The sequence below is a fragment of the Anopheles arabiensis genome, chromosome 3 (genome assembly GCF_016920715.1).
Source record: "Anopheles arabiensis isolate DONGOLA chromosome 3, AaraD3, whole genome shotgun sequence".
In the NCBI taxonomy this organism is placed as follows: Eukaryota; Metazoa; Arthropoda; class Insecta; order Diptera; family Culicidae; genus Anopheles; species Anopheles arabiensis.
The window spans coordinates 87156487-87171741 of NC_053518.1; the positions used below are offsets into that span (position 1 = coordinate 87156487).

The window sequence follows — 15255 nt, forward strand, 5'->3', positions numbered from 1 at the left end:
ATCATCCACGGCTGTGTTTGGCCTGTGCAGAAATCGTTGCGCATTAGATGCGCACATGAAAATAAACAAACCGAGGAGCGCGCGCGCCCGCGCTCTGCGAGGTTTGCGCTGTCGTTTTCGAAAAGGCGAGTTTTGCGCCTGGAGAAAGTTGTTGAATATCGTGTTTTTTGTTTGTTTGCCTCTTTGGTGCGCAGTGTTTGCCAAGACGCAGCTGCAACCGCCCGTGGTGGATGAAGTGGGTTCATCGACGGCGCTTGAAAGGTGCGTGTGATGCGTAGCGTATCGTCGTAATAGAAGATGCGAACGAAGGAGTGGCCCTTGAGGATCGATAAACAATCGTTGAAGCTGCACCTAGAAATGGCTCTATTGGCTGGGTGTGTTTTGTTATGGTTGTGATATGTTCTTACTAAACATTTGATGCGCTTTAGTATTCTAATTTGAAATGGAAGAGAAGAAGGGAAATAGTATACAAAATGATGATATTTTTACATCAGATGGCGTTGTTAACTGCTTTTTAAGACAATTTTACCAATTAAGAAACCTGGAATAAAGAATGTTCCCTACAAAATATACAATATGTAACATTTGATTCATGTTTTTAATTCTTGCATTAATTTCGATCCTTATTTTCCTCTTTCCAGCAACATCTCGGGAACGTCACGCCACAACCGGTGATCTTCCCTAGCCAATTCGTTTTAGAATCTCCCTGTAGCTTCTTACCGCACCACGAGATATAGAGCAACCTGCACGAAATAAGTCTGCACCAAGCAAAAAAAAAAACAACTACATATCAACCATGCCGGCTTACGCTGGGTTCGACAGTTTTGGAACGTCCCGCCGGACGGCCGAATCGCTGTACTACACCGCGAAGGAGTACGACTCGGCGGAAGAGTCCGACTACGTCCGGCGCGCGATCTTCGAGGACGGTCCGAACACCATCTTCAATCGGCGATATGTCGATCCGTGGGATATGGAGAACTATGTCTACATTCGCAAGTAAGTGAATGGAGCGCGCGTTGAGAAGCGAGACAAGGCACATGGACAGTGCAGAGTAAGTGTTTCCATGTTCTACGTAGAGAGGCATCGGGGATTGGCGAAGAACGGAGGCATACCTGTTGCATAAGGCATATCCTGCATCAAGGTCTCAATCGGAATGAATAATATGCTAAATTTAATTTGCATCTTCAGGCGTCTAATTGGCGTCCGGCGTGCACGGGGTAATAGAGCCGAACGGAGACGGCGCGCAAGGGGACAAGGTTAGATACGTTATTCGTAATGGCACACGTTTACAAAGCACATGAAATGGTGTTTGCTGGAATGTGTGGTTCCGAGTGAAGGTTTTTGCTGCTTCTACAAGAGGATAGAGAATAAAGTCGCTGGACACAAGCGACGAACCCATAAAGTTGAAATAGTTGTTCCTAAGGAGATGCATATTTCATCCAATTGCATTGCCTTTCCTTGTACGTTAGGTTTTATTATCCAGAATAAAAAAAACCTCTCGACATTCCAAGCAGTCATCTTCCTCACCCATGACACTGCACCGCTCGTCGTGGATCACATTTTAATCACCATTCTCGTCCGGCCGTTGCTTGTACCGTTTGGTCTTCTGTGAGGCTTGTGTGACTTAATTAATGGCTCCGTTAAGCGTAGAAACCAAGCGTCATCGTGCGGACTCGGTCATCCCTCATGCAGATGAGGTGCGTCCGATGGCAACCGTCATCCGGACGGCTAAAGCTACCGTGACGTGCAAACGTCTATAATTCAACACCTTCCCTCCATCAGACTGCTTGGATGGACACACTGCATGCTCTGATTGGTTTTTATCTTTCTTTTCTTTCCTTCTCTCTCTCTTTCTCTCCCTCTCACACACAGACAAGTGATGGATCCAACGTCCGAGTCCGAGGTACCGCCGTCGCCCGCCGGCGAACCGATACAGTCCAAGTTCTACTACGTGCCCGGCGAGCTGAACGGCAGTGGGTTGGAGTGTCGCGATTGCTCCAGTGCCGAGCTGATCGATCCCGAGTTCGATCCCGTCGCTCGTGGTGAAGACCTGGAGGGTCAGAGTGTCGTACTGCTGCCGGAGGAGGAAGATGCACTCGATGGAGAGAGCCAGCACCACCGTCAGCAGCATACGATGGTGGGCGACGAGCGGCCGAGCGAGCTGGAGGACGAGCTGAACGCCGAGGACGACGAGGACGAGGATGGATTCTACACCGAACGATACGATACCGTTATGGACGAGGATAGCATCGGGGGTGATGAGCATGTCTACAGCTCATACACGGGTAGGTTCCAACTTCCGGAAGGCGTGCGTGGTGTGTACGCAATCGCAAGTTCGATTCGAACTGTTAATCGAACCGGTTACACCGTTTTCCAAACCGGACTCGCACGTACCGGATACGGTGATTACTTCCTGCATGTTGCTGCCAGTCCCCTGAGGAGGAAAAGGTGATAATTTCAGCAAACATCAGGCATGTGGAGGGCCATCGGAGGCTTTTGCAGCGTTGTAAAGAAGTGCCGACAATTAGCTCTGGAAGGGTTTTTTTTAGGCCTATTTCTATCCCTCCGCGGGGTGGCCGTTGTAAACGTAGAAAATGGAAAGATGACCTCCTACAGTGTCCTGATTCGATTGCACCAAACAGCGATTACTGTACACATATGTGGTACAGGGCATTCTTCGGAATGACTTTCCCGAACAGTGCGGTCAGAATCCCTCCCGCTTGGTGCTGTAGATAGATAAGTAGGCTTAGACCTCAATACGGCAAAATGGAGGGCAAAACATTGAAAAATATGGCACAGATTTCAAGTGCGTCTTCGATTGTACAGCCATGTACAGCGCTCTATATCGGTCACCGAGCGGGATTCTTGGCCCTCAAGGAAGCTGCGCCACATACTATTGGGAGGATACAGGAAAAACCTGTTGGTTTAGTTTTTTATTTCGCTCCCTCTCTTTTCTATTCATTTCCAGTTTTCAGGTCCAACACGAAGGAGAGCCTAACGACGAGACCTTCTCCAAATGGTCTCATTCTTGCGCTAAACGCGTCAACTATTAGTGATGTGGCGGTAGCGCAAACATTGAGAAGAAAAAAAAGCCCTCGATATTGCAATGTCCAACCGAGGGCCGAAGGGGTTTAGCCACAGCGGCATGTTGACAAACGGTTTGGCGTGTGTTTAGCAGCTTAGCGTGGGTCGCCTCGGTGGTCGTTATGGTAAATTACTAGTTTTCCATTACGATATTGCGGACAGTGCCACCCAGTGCTGCGCTGCTACGCTGGATCAATGAAGCGTGCAGTGGATCGGAACGATGGCTGACGTTTTTGTTGCGCTGCTTTCCTTCCCGTGAAACTGTTGCCGTCCATCATTATTGGACATCGAAACTACCGTTTGATGAACTGCTTAGCCAGAGGGGAGCTCCGTAATTGGAGCTTGTTTACTTATGGCGAGCCGGTTGTGCTTGCTTTGCCGGGGCTGCAGCGAGGGAGTATGGTGGTAGCGTTTCCAATGCGCGTTCTGACGCGGGTAATTAGAATTTCATCATCCCTGGTGGGGTGTGCCTGACGTAATGCGAAACGGAACGAAATGACCCAAACGTACCCAAAGGACCATAGAAAGGGAAAGCCGTGTGCGCGCGTGTGTGTTTTTTCTCTTAATTCTAGCACTATGTTACAAACTTTTTTGAAGTAATCCCCTGATTGACTGTATTAGTGTTGCTTTTGCTCCTGCTTCACCTTTGGTGGGGTTTTGCTTTTACCAAAAATAAATACACAAACGCTCGAATCGGGGAGGGTGGTCTTTACCACCCCGGGACCAATTGCAGGTTGCGCGGTTGCGTCTGCGTAACGACCTCGTTTCGTCACTGCTGGTGGTAGCGGATGGTGGAACGTAGGCCCGAAGACAGAGAGAAAGAACCTCCGCACGATTGTGGACACGGTCCCCAGACGTCAATGTTTGTAAAATAGCGAAAATAGTCTTTACATTTGTGAGCCTTTTTCCTGGTTCGCCTATGGATTTTTTGTTTGAACGGTTACATTGCAATGCTTTTTTCATTAATCAATCAGCGTGTCATTAGCTTTGGTTTTGGCACCCTCAGACGTCTCGATGTGACCTCAATCGATCGAATCGATGTTATTGATTATTGGTAAAATCACTTTTGAGTTGCGGTTGGTGCTAATTTTGATGTATTCATTTCGGATTAAATTGGTGCTTGAATTATATTGAAGAACTGTCTTTTCCTCAATTTTTTTTTTACTCTTTTCGTAAAATGTTGCCTTTGGGTGTCTTTGGCTTTTAAACAGGTGCTTTGTACGTTTTTTGGAAAAGATCTGGAGTTTATTTGAGTAAGTCCTACCGTATAGAAAAGACTGAGACTGGCAGTCGTTACAAGGATATTAACCTGATAATTCAAACATTGTATAGGTTTTTTTTAATAAGAATATTTAAAAGTCCAATTCTTCAAAGATCCTTGTTAAATCTTCTTACCCTTAAGTCGTGGAACGATATCAAGAAGATGTCAAGGTCGCACCTCAAGCCCTACAAGATGTTTTGTTTCCAGATGTTTTGGATATCCAAGATCTCATACGTAAGATAACACTATTTAAGAGAAAAGTGAATCTTGTGAGAGAGTAATTCATCTGAAATTTTGGATTGTTTTTTTGGATGAAGACGAATTGCCTGTCGTTAAACTTTAAACTCAGGAATTTCTTCTGCACCCAAAAATACGTTAATTAATGTCTTATGAAATGATTTATTATAGTGAAATATTACCACCATTAAGGCAAACTACACTCTTAAACCTCTTCTCAGACCTCAGAGCATAAAGACTTACAGTCACCCTTCTATCTGCTTCTATAAAGCTGGAAGAACGTGAGAATGAACTTCTCGGGAAAGATCCCAGCTCGCACAAGCGCATGGTTTGCGTATTAAGATTAACCATTTCCAACCGCGAGAGAGTGCCCAACGAGCGATGTTTTTAATACTTTAAACAAATAACAAGATTGAATTCAAAATGGTATTTAAAAGATGGTATGTCTACCAACCACAAAAAGAAGGTTGCCGCATGCTTAGTTTGTGATGATCGCAAGCACGTCAGCTGTTCGTTGGCGCGAGATTTGACCCTTAAGCTTGGGTATTAAGTTTTGGAGGCTCTTGTTTACGATTAAATAATGCATAATCATCACGCAACGAACTGGGGGGTAGTGGTTTTGTTTTGCGTACGTTTGTGTTGTTGCAAGTAAAAAGCAAACAAAAACAACTGATCTACTGCTCGTGTAAACGTGCGCGGCCCTCTTTAGCCTTGCCTATCGTCGTTTCCTTGCCATTCTTCGTATGACGAATTCAAATCATAGTTACAGACAAGAGGCCACTACGCTTCCGAAGCAGATCCGCTACAAGAATGCAGCCGGAAAGAAGAACCTGTCTTCTCTCCACGGACGACGGAAGGGCCTTGCCACAGTGCTACGTTCGCTTGGCGATAGGCAGGGCGTCAAAAACCTGCCCAGTCGCCCCTAGCCAACGGAACTTTGACCAACATAAAACGGCATGTCTTAACACACCGTGCTCGTCTAGCTCGTACGAACCCACGACGTACGAACGAGTAGTTTAAAGCGAAAACGGGCAGGCAAAACAAACTCCACTGCTGGTTGCTGTTTTATAGGCAACAAGTACAAACAACGCGGTGTCTTCACATTGCTTTCCCATTTCCTCGTACGCGCGAGAGGTCTCGGGCGGTCGGGTTTCCGCGTTGTTTGCCGGACGGGTCGGTACACCCTCAGTGCGGTGCGGTTTTGCACTTTACTTTCGTTCGCTAGTCGACGAACCCGACGACCGAAAACCCCCGCCCGGATCCGAAGCTGGAAAACGGGGTGGGTTGTTCCAGCCTTTCGTCGTACGCCGGACGCACCGGTTACCGCATTTAGTGTGCGATCTTGCCCCCGTACGGATGGTTCGGACCGTTTTTGTGTCGCTCGCTCGCTCGTTTCGTTCGTTTTTGCTGCAGGATCCCTCACCTGCGACGTAAAGGGCCAATGTGTGGCCTAGTGTTCCAATTTCGCTCCTACCGCTGAGGGCACACGAGAGTCGCTATCGTCGTCGGCGTGGAATGCTGCGGGAAAGCAAACGTGCAAAGACAATCTCCGGCCAACCTATCTCGCAACGGGGTGCTATCGCAGAGGAAGGAAGTTGATCTGCACGCGTACAAGGGTGCACTGCTTTGTTGGGTGCCATTGTGGGGCATAATGTGTAGTTAAGGCAGCAGTCGGCTGTCAGTCAGTGTCGAGCAACATAGTGTGAAGACTTCTTGCGCGAGTTATTCAAATTCAAACTCAACTCTGAATGTGCGACCGGAGTTGCTGCAAAAGCGTGCATAATTGAGCTGGTGTTCACGACATGTTCGAAAAACGGCCGGAATTAGTTGTGCGGGTGCGATGTAAGTTGAAGTTGCTGGAATGAGAACCGATGGGAAGCAAGCGTGGTGACGGTTTTGTGCGATAATATGATAATTAGAGTGAGCCATTATGAGTCGACTTTTTTGTGTGAAAAGATGGCAATTGTGCAAATCCAGATCGTTCCAGCATGTTGAGAGTGGCCCTATTTTACAAGCCCACTTTGAAGGTCACAGCTCTCTGTTTTTGGAATCTCTTTCGGATCATTAAGGAGGTGATCTGGTTTTGATCGTGCGTGACTTCATTGGTGACTTCCATTCTGAGAAAGAAGGCCATTCGATAAGATGTTTCGCTGGTTCTTTACAATTACATTGTCCCAAAAGTGGTTGGCCTTTAGTGATGTTCATAAGGTCCTTTCTTGTAATGTCCAGAAGAAGTGTTGGTTTCAATAGGTTCCTCAGAGTAGCGTTGCAACGACATTAATACACACAATTGCGTAATTCAGGGGGCAAAAAAGTGACAGAAATTAACAAGTTTATCTCTCTTCTCTTACTTCTTTTCCCCTCCAGATCTGGAAACGTCATCGACGGAGCAGCCAAGCTCGTGCGACAGCTCGATGTCGGCGCTGCGCCTGCACACGCCCGGCTTCGGCAAGAGCGCTTCCAGCCGGCGCCCGATCGTGCTGCCGAAGCCGCTGCCCCAGCTGGAGTTTCCCGGGCCGCCGTCGTACGAGTACTACGAGCCGAGCTGCTGCTACATGCCGCTGCCACCGCCACCGCCGCCACCGCCTCCGCCGGCACACTTCCATCACGCTCACGCTCATCATCATCATGGACATTCGGGGCTCCCGCTCGGACCACCGCCGTCCGTCACCGGGACGATCCTGTCCGACCAGCACAACTACTACACGCTGAACGATTGTCTCGAGTGTGCCCGGCAGGAGGCGGAACATGTGCCGCTGTACGCGACGACCAGCAGTGCCGGTGGGCTGGCCGGCCCGCCCGCCGGCAGCCCGACGAGGCGGCGGTCCCGCAGTGTCAGCGTCGTCAGCCAGAGTATGAGCATTGCTAGACGGCCGAGCCAGATGCTCGATCCGGCCACCGCGATCGCGATCGCAGCGACCAACGCTAACGTATGTTACACGCCGCAACATTTCAGCTTAAGCAAAAAGGGTCTGCTGCAGATCGACTACTCCTGCAACTGGAACAACCTGGATCGGTACATTGCCAAATGATGATAAGGGGTGGTGGTTCGCACCAGAGAAGCCGTAGTCGATAAGTTAATTTAAACAGAAATAAACTACGATACTACCGGTAGGCGAATGGGGGGAAGGTTTTGGCGAGGTTAAATCGCTGGACAGGTTATCTATTAAGTTCGCGGTGTTGAATCGACTAGCGAATGAAGTGTATGAAATGTAAATACCATAACGACAAATAATTGTTCTTTTTAAAAAAAAAAAAACGGGGGCTTATGTCGGCTTTTATTTTCGCAGTGAGGGAGCTTTTATATCCGAACGAGATTGGTAAGAAATAAAGTTTTACAACCATGGAACAGCTCCAAAAAATGCCGCCTGCATAGAAAAGGCACAGGGATAGATGAGCTTTTTCTGCAATAAGCGACAGCAATCGGTAATCGATTATGTCGGCAAGGTTCTGAGCATTGATGCGACACAAGGATATAATCTTCTTCTTCTTCTTCTTTGGGTACACCAACCCGTTTGTTGGTCAAGACCTGCCTGTACCACTTGTGGGTTTGGATTTTAGTGACCATAGTGACCTTATTGATTACCATAGCAGGATAGTCAGTCCTACGTATGGGGACACGGTCTGGTCTATCTGGAGTTAGAACCCATGACGGGCATGTTGTTAAGTCGTACGTGCTGACGACTATGCCACCAAACCGGCCCCAAGAAGGGTATAGTATAGAGCTATTATTTTCGCTCTGAAATAGGATCACTGCTTCTCAGTGTGACACTGCTTTTGCTGACAATATATCACATTACATTACATTAAAATGTATAACAAGCAGGAACTGAACATACTGATCATGTAATTTAACTGGATAACAAGACTTTGCAAACTAATTTCGGAGGCTTTACTACGAAGGGTACCGGCAAAGATATTTAAAACAAATTGAATTCTCAGATGCCCCTGCAATCCACGGGGCAGATCAAGAGAGACGGATTTTGAACCAAAGTGAAGACCAAAGACGATAATGAAGCTAATACCGGCTCTGAGCAAACTTTGGTTCCGATTATGAAAATGGTCCAGAATCCATATTGGAACTGATACTGAGTCCATACCGGTTCTGAAACTGATTCCCAATCCTTAACGATTCTGGAACAGATCCTGATACCATACCGAACCTGGAATTAATATCATACCCATCCGATGCCCGAAATTGATGCGAATCCCATGTCGTACCTGATTCTAATACTGTACCTATATGGGTCCAGAAGCTGATTTGAAACCCTTATCTATCCCGAAAATGATCCTCAGCTCATACCTATCTAGGAATTGATAATGAACGTCGAACTGATTACTAACCCATATCCTGATACTGCTCCTAGACTTACACCGATCCTGGAACTGGTCAAAAACCCGTACTGAACCTGACATTTATACTGTAAATAGTTAATGTAACTAACTCGTATCGAACCTGGAATTTGTACCACCCTTATACAATTACTGGAACTAATACCGAACTCATTTCTGCCCTGGTACTGATCCCCAAACCTGTCCTATAATTGATCCTGAACCGATATGCCATGGAAATGATTTTGAACCCGAACCGTTCCTGTAATTGGTCCAGATACTGCTCCCTTTTTTACTGCAGTTTTAATATCGTACCATAATGTACCTCTGTCATGGAACAGATCCTAAATCTGTCCCAGTTTTCGATCCAAGACAGTACCTACTCGGATTCAGTGATTGATTCACCCACCATTACTACTCAAATTACCATTACCGGCAACTGTAAAAATAAGCCAGTGAAGCAATCAGAAAATAACAAAACTATTACGGGCCTTTTACTGAAATTAATATGGCACGCAAGAAGATTTTTTCTGCCGATCAATTTTGCGCAACGATCAATTTGTGTTTAAGAGCCGTGTTGCCAGCCATACTGCACAATGTTATGTATAAACCTTGTTCGCAGCACAAGCCGATCATGCGCGTTAAGCGGTGGCCACATGAAGCAACGTGGGTAGCACACAAACAAAAAGAGAAAATAAACAAACAAAATTCACATGAAAGAGATCAAACAAAGGGAGTACGGAGCAAAAGAGCAAATTTGGTTGTTTCTCTTCTTTTTTGAAAAAAAAAAAGATTTATTTTCTGTCAATTATTCCTACTGTCAAAATCAAATTGGAATGTCTCGCTTTGGCCGCGGCTCCTTCATTTTGTGTTTTCCATCTGTCAAACGACGAACCTCGGTCGGTTTCGGTGGCAGCTCTTCTGCTCTGTCTGTGCGCTGTGTGCAAAGTTTTTCAAAATAATTCCTGCCTTCCGTAAGTTTAGCTCGCCGTCGACGGTAGCTGCGAAATCGGCAGCAGTAGAAAGAGAGCAAAACACAAAACGCACCGAGCGAAGGTACGCATTTCCCCGTACACGAAATTCGAAGGTATCGTCGAAGTAGAAAAAGAAGTCGATCGATCGCGTAGGTGGCAACCAGAAATTACCGAATCTACGGTTGTGGGGGGGGGGGGGAGTGTGGAGGGCAGGGAAAGGCAAAGTAAAAGAACTGTGGATGTATACGTGGAGGAAGGGGGAGGGTTGTGGGTGGGTGTCGTTGCGATTGTGGTATTCCCCTCCCCATCCCCTCCCGCACTGTTACGTCCCCAGCCCCCCCAACGTGACACGTCGGTGCGTTTGCGTTGTGTGTGTGTGTGTGCGTGTATGTGACCCTGGCGTGAAGGAAGTGAAATGAGCGGTTTAACCCAGCCGTGTGTGCATCCCTCCACCGAAAACGTTTCGCAAGTGGTTTTGAAGTCAGTGTATGTGTGTGTTCGTGTAAAAGTCAATGGGGGGGTGGAGATGGTGGACGGTTTTGGGGCACTGCAACAGGTTGATGGAAAGTGAACGAAAATTAAATCAGCTGAGTGCGTGCTAGGCACGGGGCGCTGAGTGCGTAGATTAGCTCGTCTCGTGCGCGTAAACTGGAAACGCACGGCACGGCTCTGTTGCGCTTGCTTGATTTTCTGTGTGCTAAAAACGCAATTACTCTTACAACAAACCCTGTCTCATGCAAGCGTAGAGCAGAGAAGCAGCATACCCCGTAAAAGGAAAACGCAGTTTGCGCGGTCCTCCCCGACCAACACCAACACAACGCACTTGGTCACGCATACGCACTTTGCGCAACGGCTGCGTGATATGGACGGACAAAACGAGCCACTGTTTGTTTGCGTCTGTGTTCAAATAATCGGCTGCGTATGGCTGCGTGTGCATAGGAACGGCGACGACTGCAAGAAGAAAAAAGGGACACGGCAGCAGCGCCCTGCGTATTGGGTAGCTGTCGCGTCGCTCTGTATGTATTCGGCCCTGCGTATCACCTGTGCGCCTGCGCGCTGCGCACCACCAACTCGTCGCCATAAGCCGTGGTGCGGTAGTGTGCGTGCGTCGTACGTCATTGAAGCGGCACCAATGTTTTTCGCGTACAGTCCACCACTACACAGAGCCAGAGACAGAGAAAGAACACTATACCTCTCTCGCTCTCGCGCGCTCTGCCTTCTTCTACCTGTGCGCACAGCACCGGCGAAGGTTGCTTTGGTTGCTTTTTTCTTTCTCTCTTCCCTTTATTTGTGTCATCGCGTGGTGCGGTCGGGCGCGCACTTCGCTCTAGCGGTCAGTTTGTATCGGAGCTTACACACACCCGTATCGTGGCGAGGAGTGTGTACGGTTTTTTGCGTTCGCTGCCGAAAACAAGGATTAGTGCTTATCGTGCGACCGTGCAGTGATAAGGCACACATTTCGTAAACCTGCTTCCTCGCTGATAGATAAACTGCGATTAAACTAGCTACAGTGAAAATCAACCCAAGCCGCGCACTAGACAGAAGAGGGCATTGTGTAGTAGAAGGGTGCCGTTTTGTTATTGTTGTTGTGCTATTCCTGTGTGGGGAACCTACTTGCTGCGATTGACAGGTCGGCACAGGTTTATCAGCACACAGGTGTAACCGAGGTAATTGGAGCAGGTGAGCACACAGGTGAGCGAAAAAGAGCACAGAGAAAGAGTGGTAGAGAATGACATTGGGGAGAATGTGCACCAACAGCAGTGTAGTGGTGCTGCTGCTGCTGCATTCCGCTCCGTTTTCCGCATTAGCCGCTGTTACGCGCTGAAATTAGATTAAAATAAAACAGAATCCTCCACCGAAAGTGAAATGCACACCCAAGGTTAGGCAAAACATCATCATTTGCGTTTGTGTCGTGCGTTTGTGCGCGCGTGTTTTTGCAACTCATTTATCGCGAAACCGAAAGATAACGCAGTGTGTGCGCGTGTGTGTGCCCTATGGCAAGTACGATCGTGGTTCCGTATGGTGCGATGTCGTGTTCGTTTCTGTGTGCGGTGCTGTGCCTGTGTGTGGGACACGTCGGTACACGGTCTAGGCACAGCCGCCCACCGGGCAGTGAAAACTGATCCTATCATTACAATGCTTTTCTTTGTTTTAATGCTTTCCTGCTAGGTTTAGTTGTGTTCACCGGCTTTCCAGATGTTTTAGAGCAGAAAAACGAGTGTATGTGAATAAGTCTGTCGTGTGTGTGTGTATGTGAAAATCAGCTCGAAACAAAGATAACAAAGGTGTGCGTTGCTTGCCTATCCTCCACATTCAGCTATGTGTGTATGTGTGTGGTTCGAGTGGGCTCCGTGTCCTGACAGCTGATGTAACTCCTTAATCGAGGTTGCGTTGGTTTCCCAGTTTGAAGAGAGAGAAAGTGTACACATGAAGAAAGTGTGTTAGTGCGCAGTTTTATTCAAGCCAAAGTGAGCAAAATATTTTCGGTACACAATACACAAATACACAATTCCGTGTGTCTCCTCCCTAGTGGTTGTGCGATAGAGTGATAACCTGAGATTCCGACAGCACGTTGAGATCCTTCAGCACTCTACTACCTGCAATATACAGCAGCTGTCATCGTTAATGGGCAGTTTATCACCGTGCACGGTTTGACAGTGAAGGCACGAGATTACTAAAGACCGCGGTGACTGAGGTGTATCTCTCCAAATAGGATATCAACTACAGCAAGGCTTCCGAAACCTATGGTTGGCTGCACATTTTCATATGTAAGTATATGGAGCCTGGGCTCCCAGATCTCTACACACCACCTGTTCATCGACTTCAAGGCTGCCTGCCTGACACTGTAGCTTGGAATGAGCCATGGAACATCATGCCAAAGAGACCTGGGACGTAGATCTGGCTGTTAAAAGGCCGCTCTGAACGGAGTGGGCAGTGCAAAGTGAGAGTATCGAACTTGTTTTGAGAATGGTCTTCGAAATTGTAATAGGGTTTGAGGTTAGGACTCTTCTATATACTGTTAGTTCCGAAACCCAATTAGTACTGGAATGTCTCTTCCATAAATGAATCTTCCATAAATTAATGCTGATCTTAGGTCTCCGATTTGGCACTAGAACCATAGTTCTAGGCCGGTCAAAAGCATCTATAAGACTTGACTGTCTATAACTTCTTGGTTTACCCATAGCAGGTTAGTCGGACGCTATTGGTAGTAGTAGATCAACTGTTATACTTTGGATGAGATGTTGAAACAACAATTAGTGGTATTGCAAACACATTCTACAGTTTGAGATCATCCTTGACACTGTGGACTTTAGGCACTAATGTCTATCAATGGAGCATAAATCTTGGTCACTAACGGATGTTCTAAAAATTTAATGGGCTTATATATGAATAGGCACGTTGCTCTTCAAATCTCTAAAAGTTATCCATATAGTTCAGCGGTTTTCAAACGGTGGGGAATTTCCCACAAGGGGGAAATTATGAATTCTTTGGGGAAATTTTTGATCCAAATTGCGCTAAATACCCTAGGTTGCCACGCTCTCCCCCTGCTCATGAACTCGTGAGAGGGTAATTAAATCCTACTTGCACTCTACATACATTCCAGGTTTAAACAGATAAGGTGAATGAGTCTGGCATATAGGCACAATTCAGATACTACGGTAGAATTTTGGATTCAAATTCCCTTACACAATTGAAACACATGTGTAAACTATCTATTCATAATGTTGATGTAACGCAGGCGTAGCGTCGAAGGTAAAAGATTGCCCAAAAATTATAGGGAACGCATTTCGATCAGCAACCGACACACACACTCGCTCCCACACAAACCACGGTACAATAGAAGTTTTTCAATTTCCACTTTTGCACACACACACACACCCATGTCCAAATGCTTGGTTTCGCAAACGCGTTCGCAGAATTTTCTGCCAGGAGAAGGTAACGAAAACGCCCAAGTGTTTCCTGATGCGTGGTGCGCTGATATGTGGTGGTGTGGTGCGCAGGAAAAGCGGAAACAACAGCGTGTAAAACACACACGGAACGATGCGCGGCCCTCGCGCAGTTGTTGGTGCGTTTTAATTTTATCCGATGATGGAACATTTTTTTCCCATCCCAAGTCCATCTTCTTCGCGTCGCTGACGTGCGCTTGTACACGGTCCCGGCACACGGCTCCGGCCCTCTGTCCGCGCTGCGCGTCGTTTGCGAAGAAAAGCCGTGGTCCGTTTTCTCTAGCGCCGGAAAAACACAGCATGTTGTCATGGGCCCATGATGGGAGTGGAGTGTTTTTATTCACCACCCAATTCGATGGAGCCGATCTTGTTGTTAATGAAGTTTTGGTTCAAGGAAAAACACGAAGGTAAGGGAACGAAATCACTCGGATCGTTTGTGGACAGTGATGCATTGGTTACCGTTTTCAATTCCAAGCGACTTTTCGGTTGTTATTATTTGCATCTTGCTACTTTAGTTATTTGTCTTAGAAAAAAAGTAACTGCTTTCAATGAAATACAGCAAACCAATGCTTTTGAAATAATGTACACCTTGGTTCCCCATTTACATGCTTATAAAATTATGTCACTTGCGTTGACTCAATCAACGCTTGTGGAATACAAAAAAAAGCAATGCGTATGAACAGGTTTTATCGAATGGGGATTTCCAAGGTGTCCAGCGATGGGACGACTCCACTAATCATGAGTGAAACTTTCCTTGAACAGACCAACCTGAGATGAACATGGCTATGAAAGAATATACATTCTAGTCTTGCTTGTATCACGATTTTGAGCAGTCGATCGTTATCAGAACCTGGTTGAGATTCTGCTGCTTATGTTCGAGTGGCTGGATGGTCTAGTGGGGAACGTATTGGTTTATGGTAAGGACAGACAAAGTTCGAATCCCATATTTAATTACACGTCACCGTTTTGTGGCTTTATGACGAAGCACAACTGGAAGTCTGCAAAGTCCAATAAGATTAACAAAAAATATTTGGCACTATCCGGCAATAATACATTGCCGTACTTGTCTTTACAGGGTTTTACAAGTATTTTAGCGATGTGTGCTGCATATTTTGTCGAGCACGAAATTTACTTTAATAATATTATCCTGTCCAAGTTTAATTTTGACAGCCCTATGGAGGTGCAGGTTTAGCTTTGTTTTCTACATTATTTTACACATTTTGACACAATGCATGCACAAAAACAGAAAGAAGAAGCCTAAAGCTTTAAAATGATGGGTCGTTTGTTCCATACTCCTTTTTTTTCACTAAGTAAATAGCATTTTGAAAATGCATCTCATAAGTCTGCTGAGGCTAAGTCTGCTATGTTTGTTCATAATACTATAGAATGTTTACGAATATCAATAAAAGATAGAATTATT

At 46.5% G+C, this 15255-nt stretch overlaps 2 protein-coding genes across 14 annotated transcripts in view; both read left to right on the plus strand.

The window, feature by feature from the left end:
• Window positions 1-7669, plus strand: part of LOC120901832 — a 33124-nt gene extending 25455 nt beyond the window's left edge. For all 4 annotated transcript variants that reach the window (XM_040310145.1, XM_040310141.1, XM_040310144.1 and 1 more), the window contains 3 exons: window positions 642-996; window positions 1873-2285; window positions 6950-7669. In XM_040310145.1, the coding sequence (XP_040166079.1) occupies window positions 797-996; window positions 1873-2285; window positions 6950-7614 (1278 nt within the window). In that variant the 5' untranslated portion in view covers window positions 642-796 and the 3' untranslated portion in view covers window positions 7615-7669. The remainder of the gene's footprint in view (window positions 1-641; window positions 997-1872; window positions 2286-6949) is intronic.
• A 2125-nt stretch (window positions 7670-9794) lies between these two features.
• Window positions 9795-15255, plus strand: part of LOC120899541 (mucin-5AC) — a 29762-nt gene continuing 24301 nt past the window's right edge. For 4 of the 10 annotated variants that reach the window (XR_005739069.1, XM_040305515.1, XM_040305516.1 and 1 more), the window contains exons 1-2: window positions 9802-9970; window positions 12058-12656. The gene's annotated coding sequence lies outside the window, so the exon portion shown is untranslated. The other 6 variants (XM_040305513.1, XM_040305509.1, XM_040305510.1 and 3 more) reach the window with 6 other exon arrangements.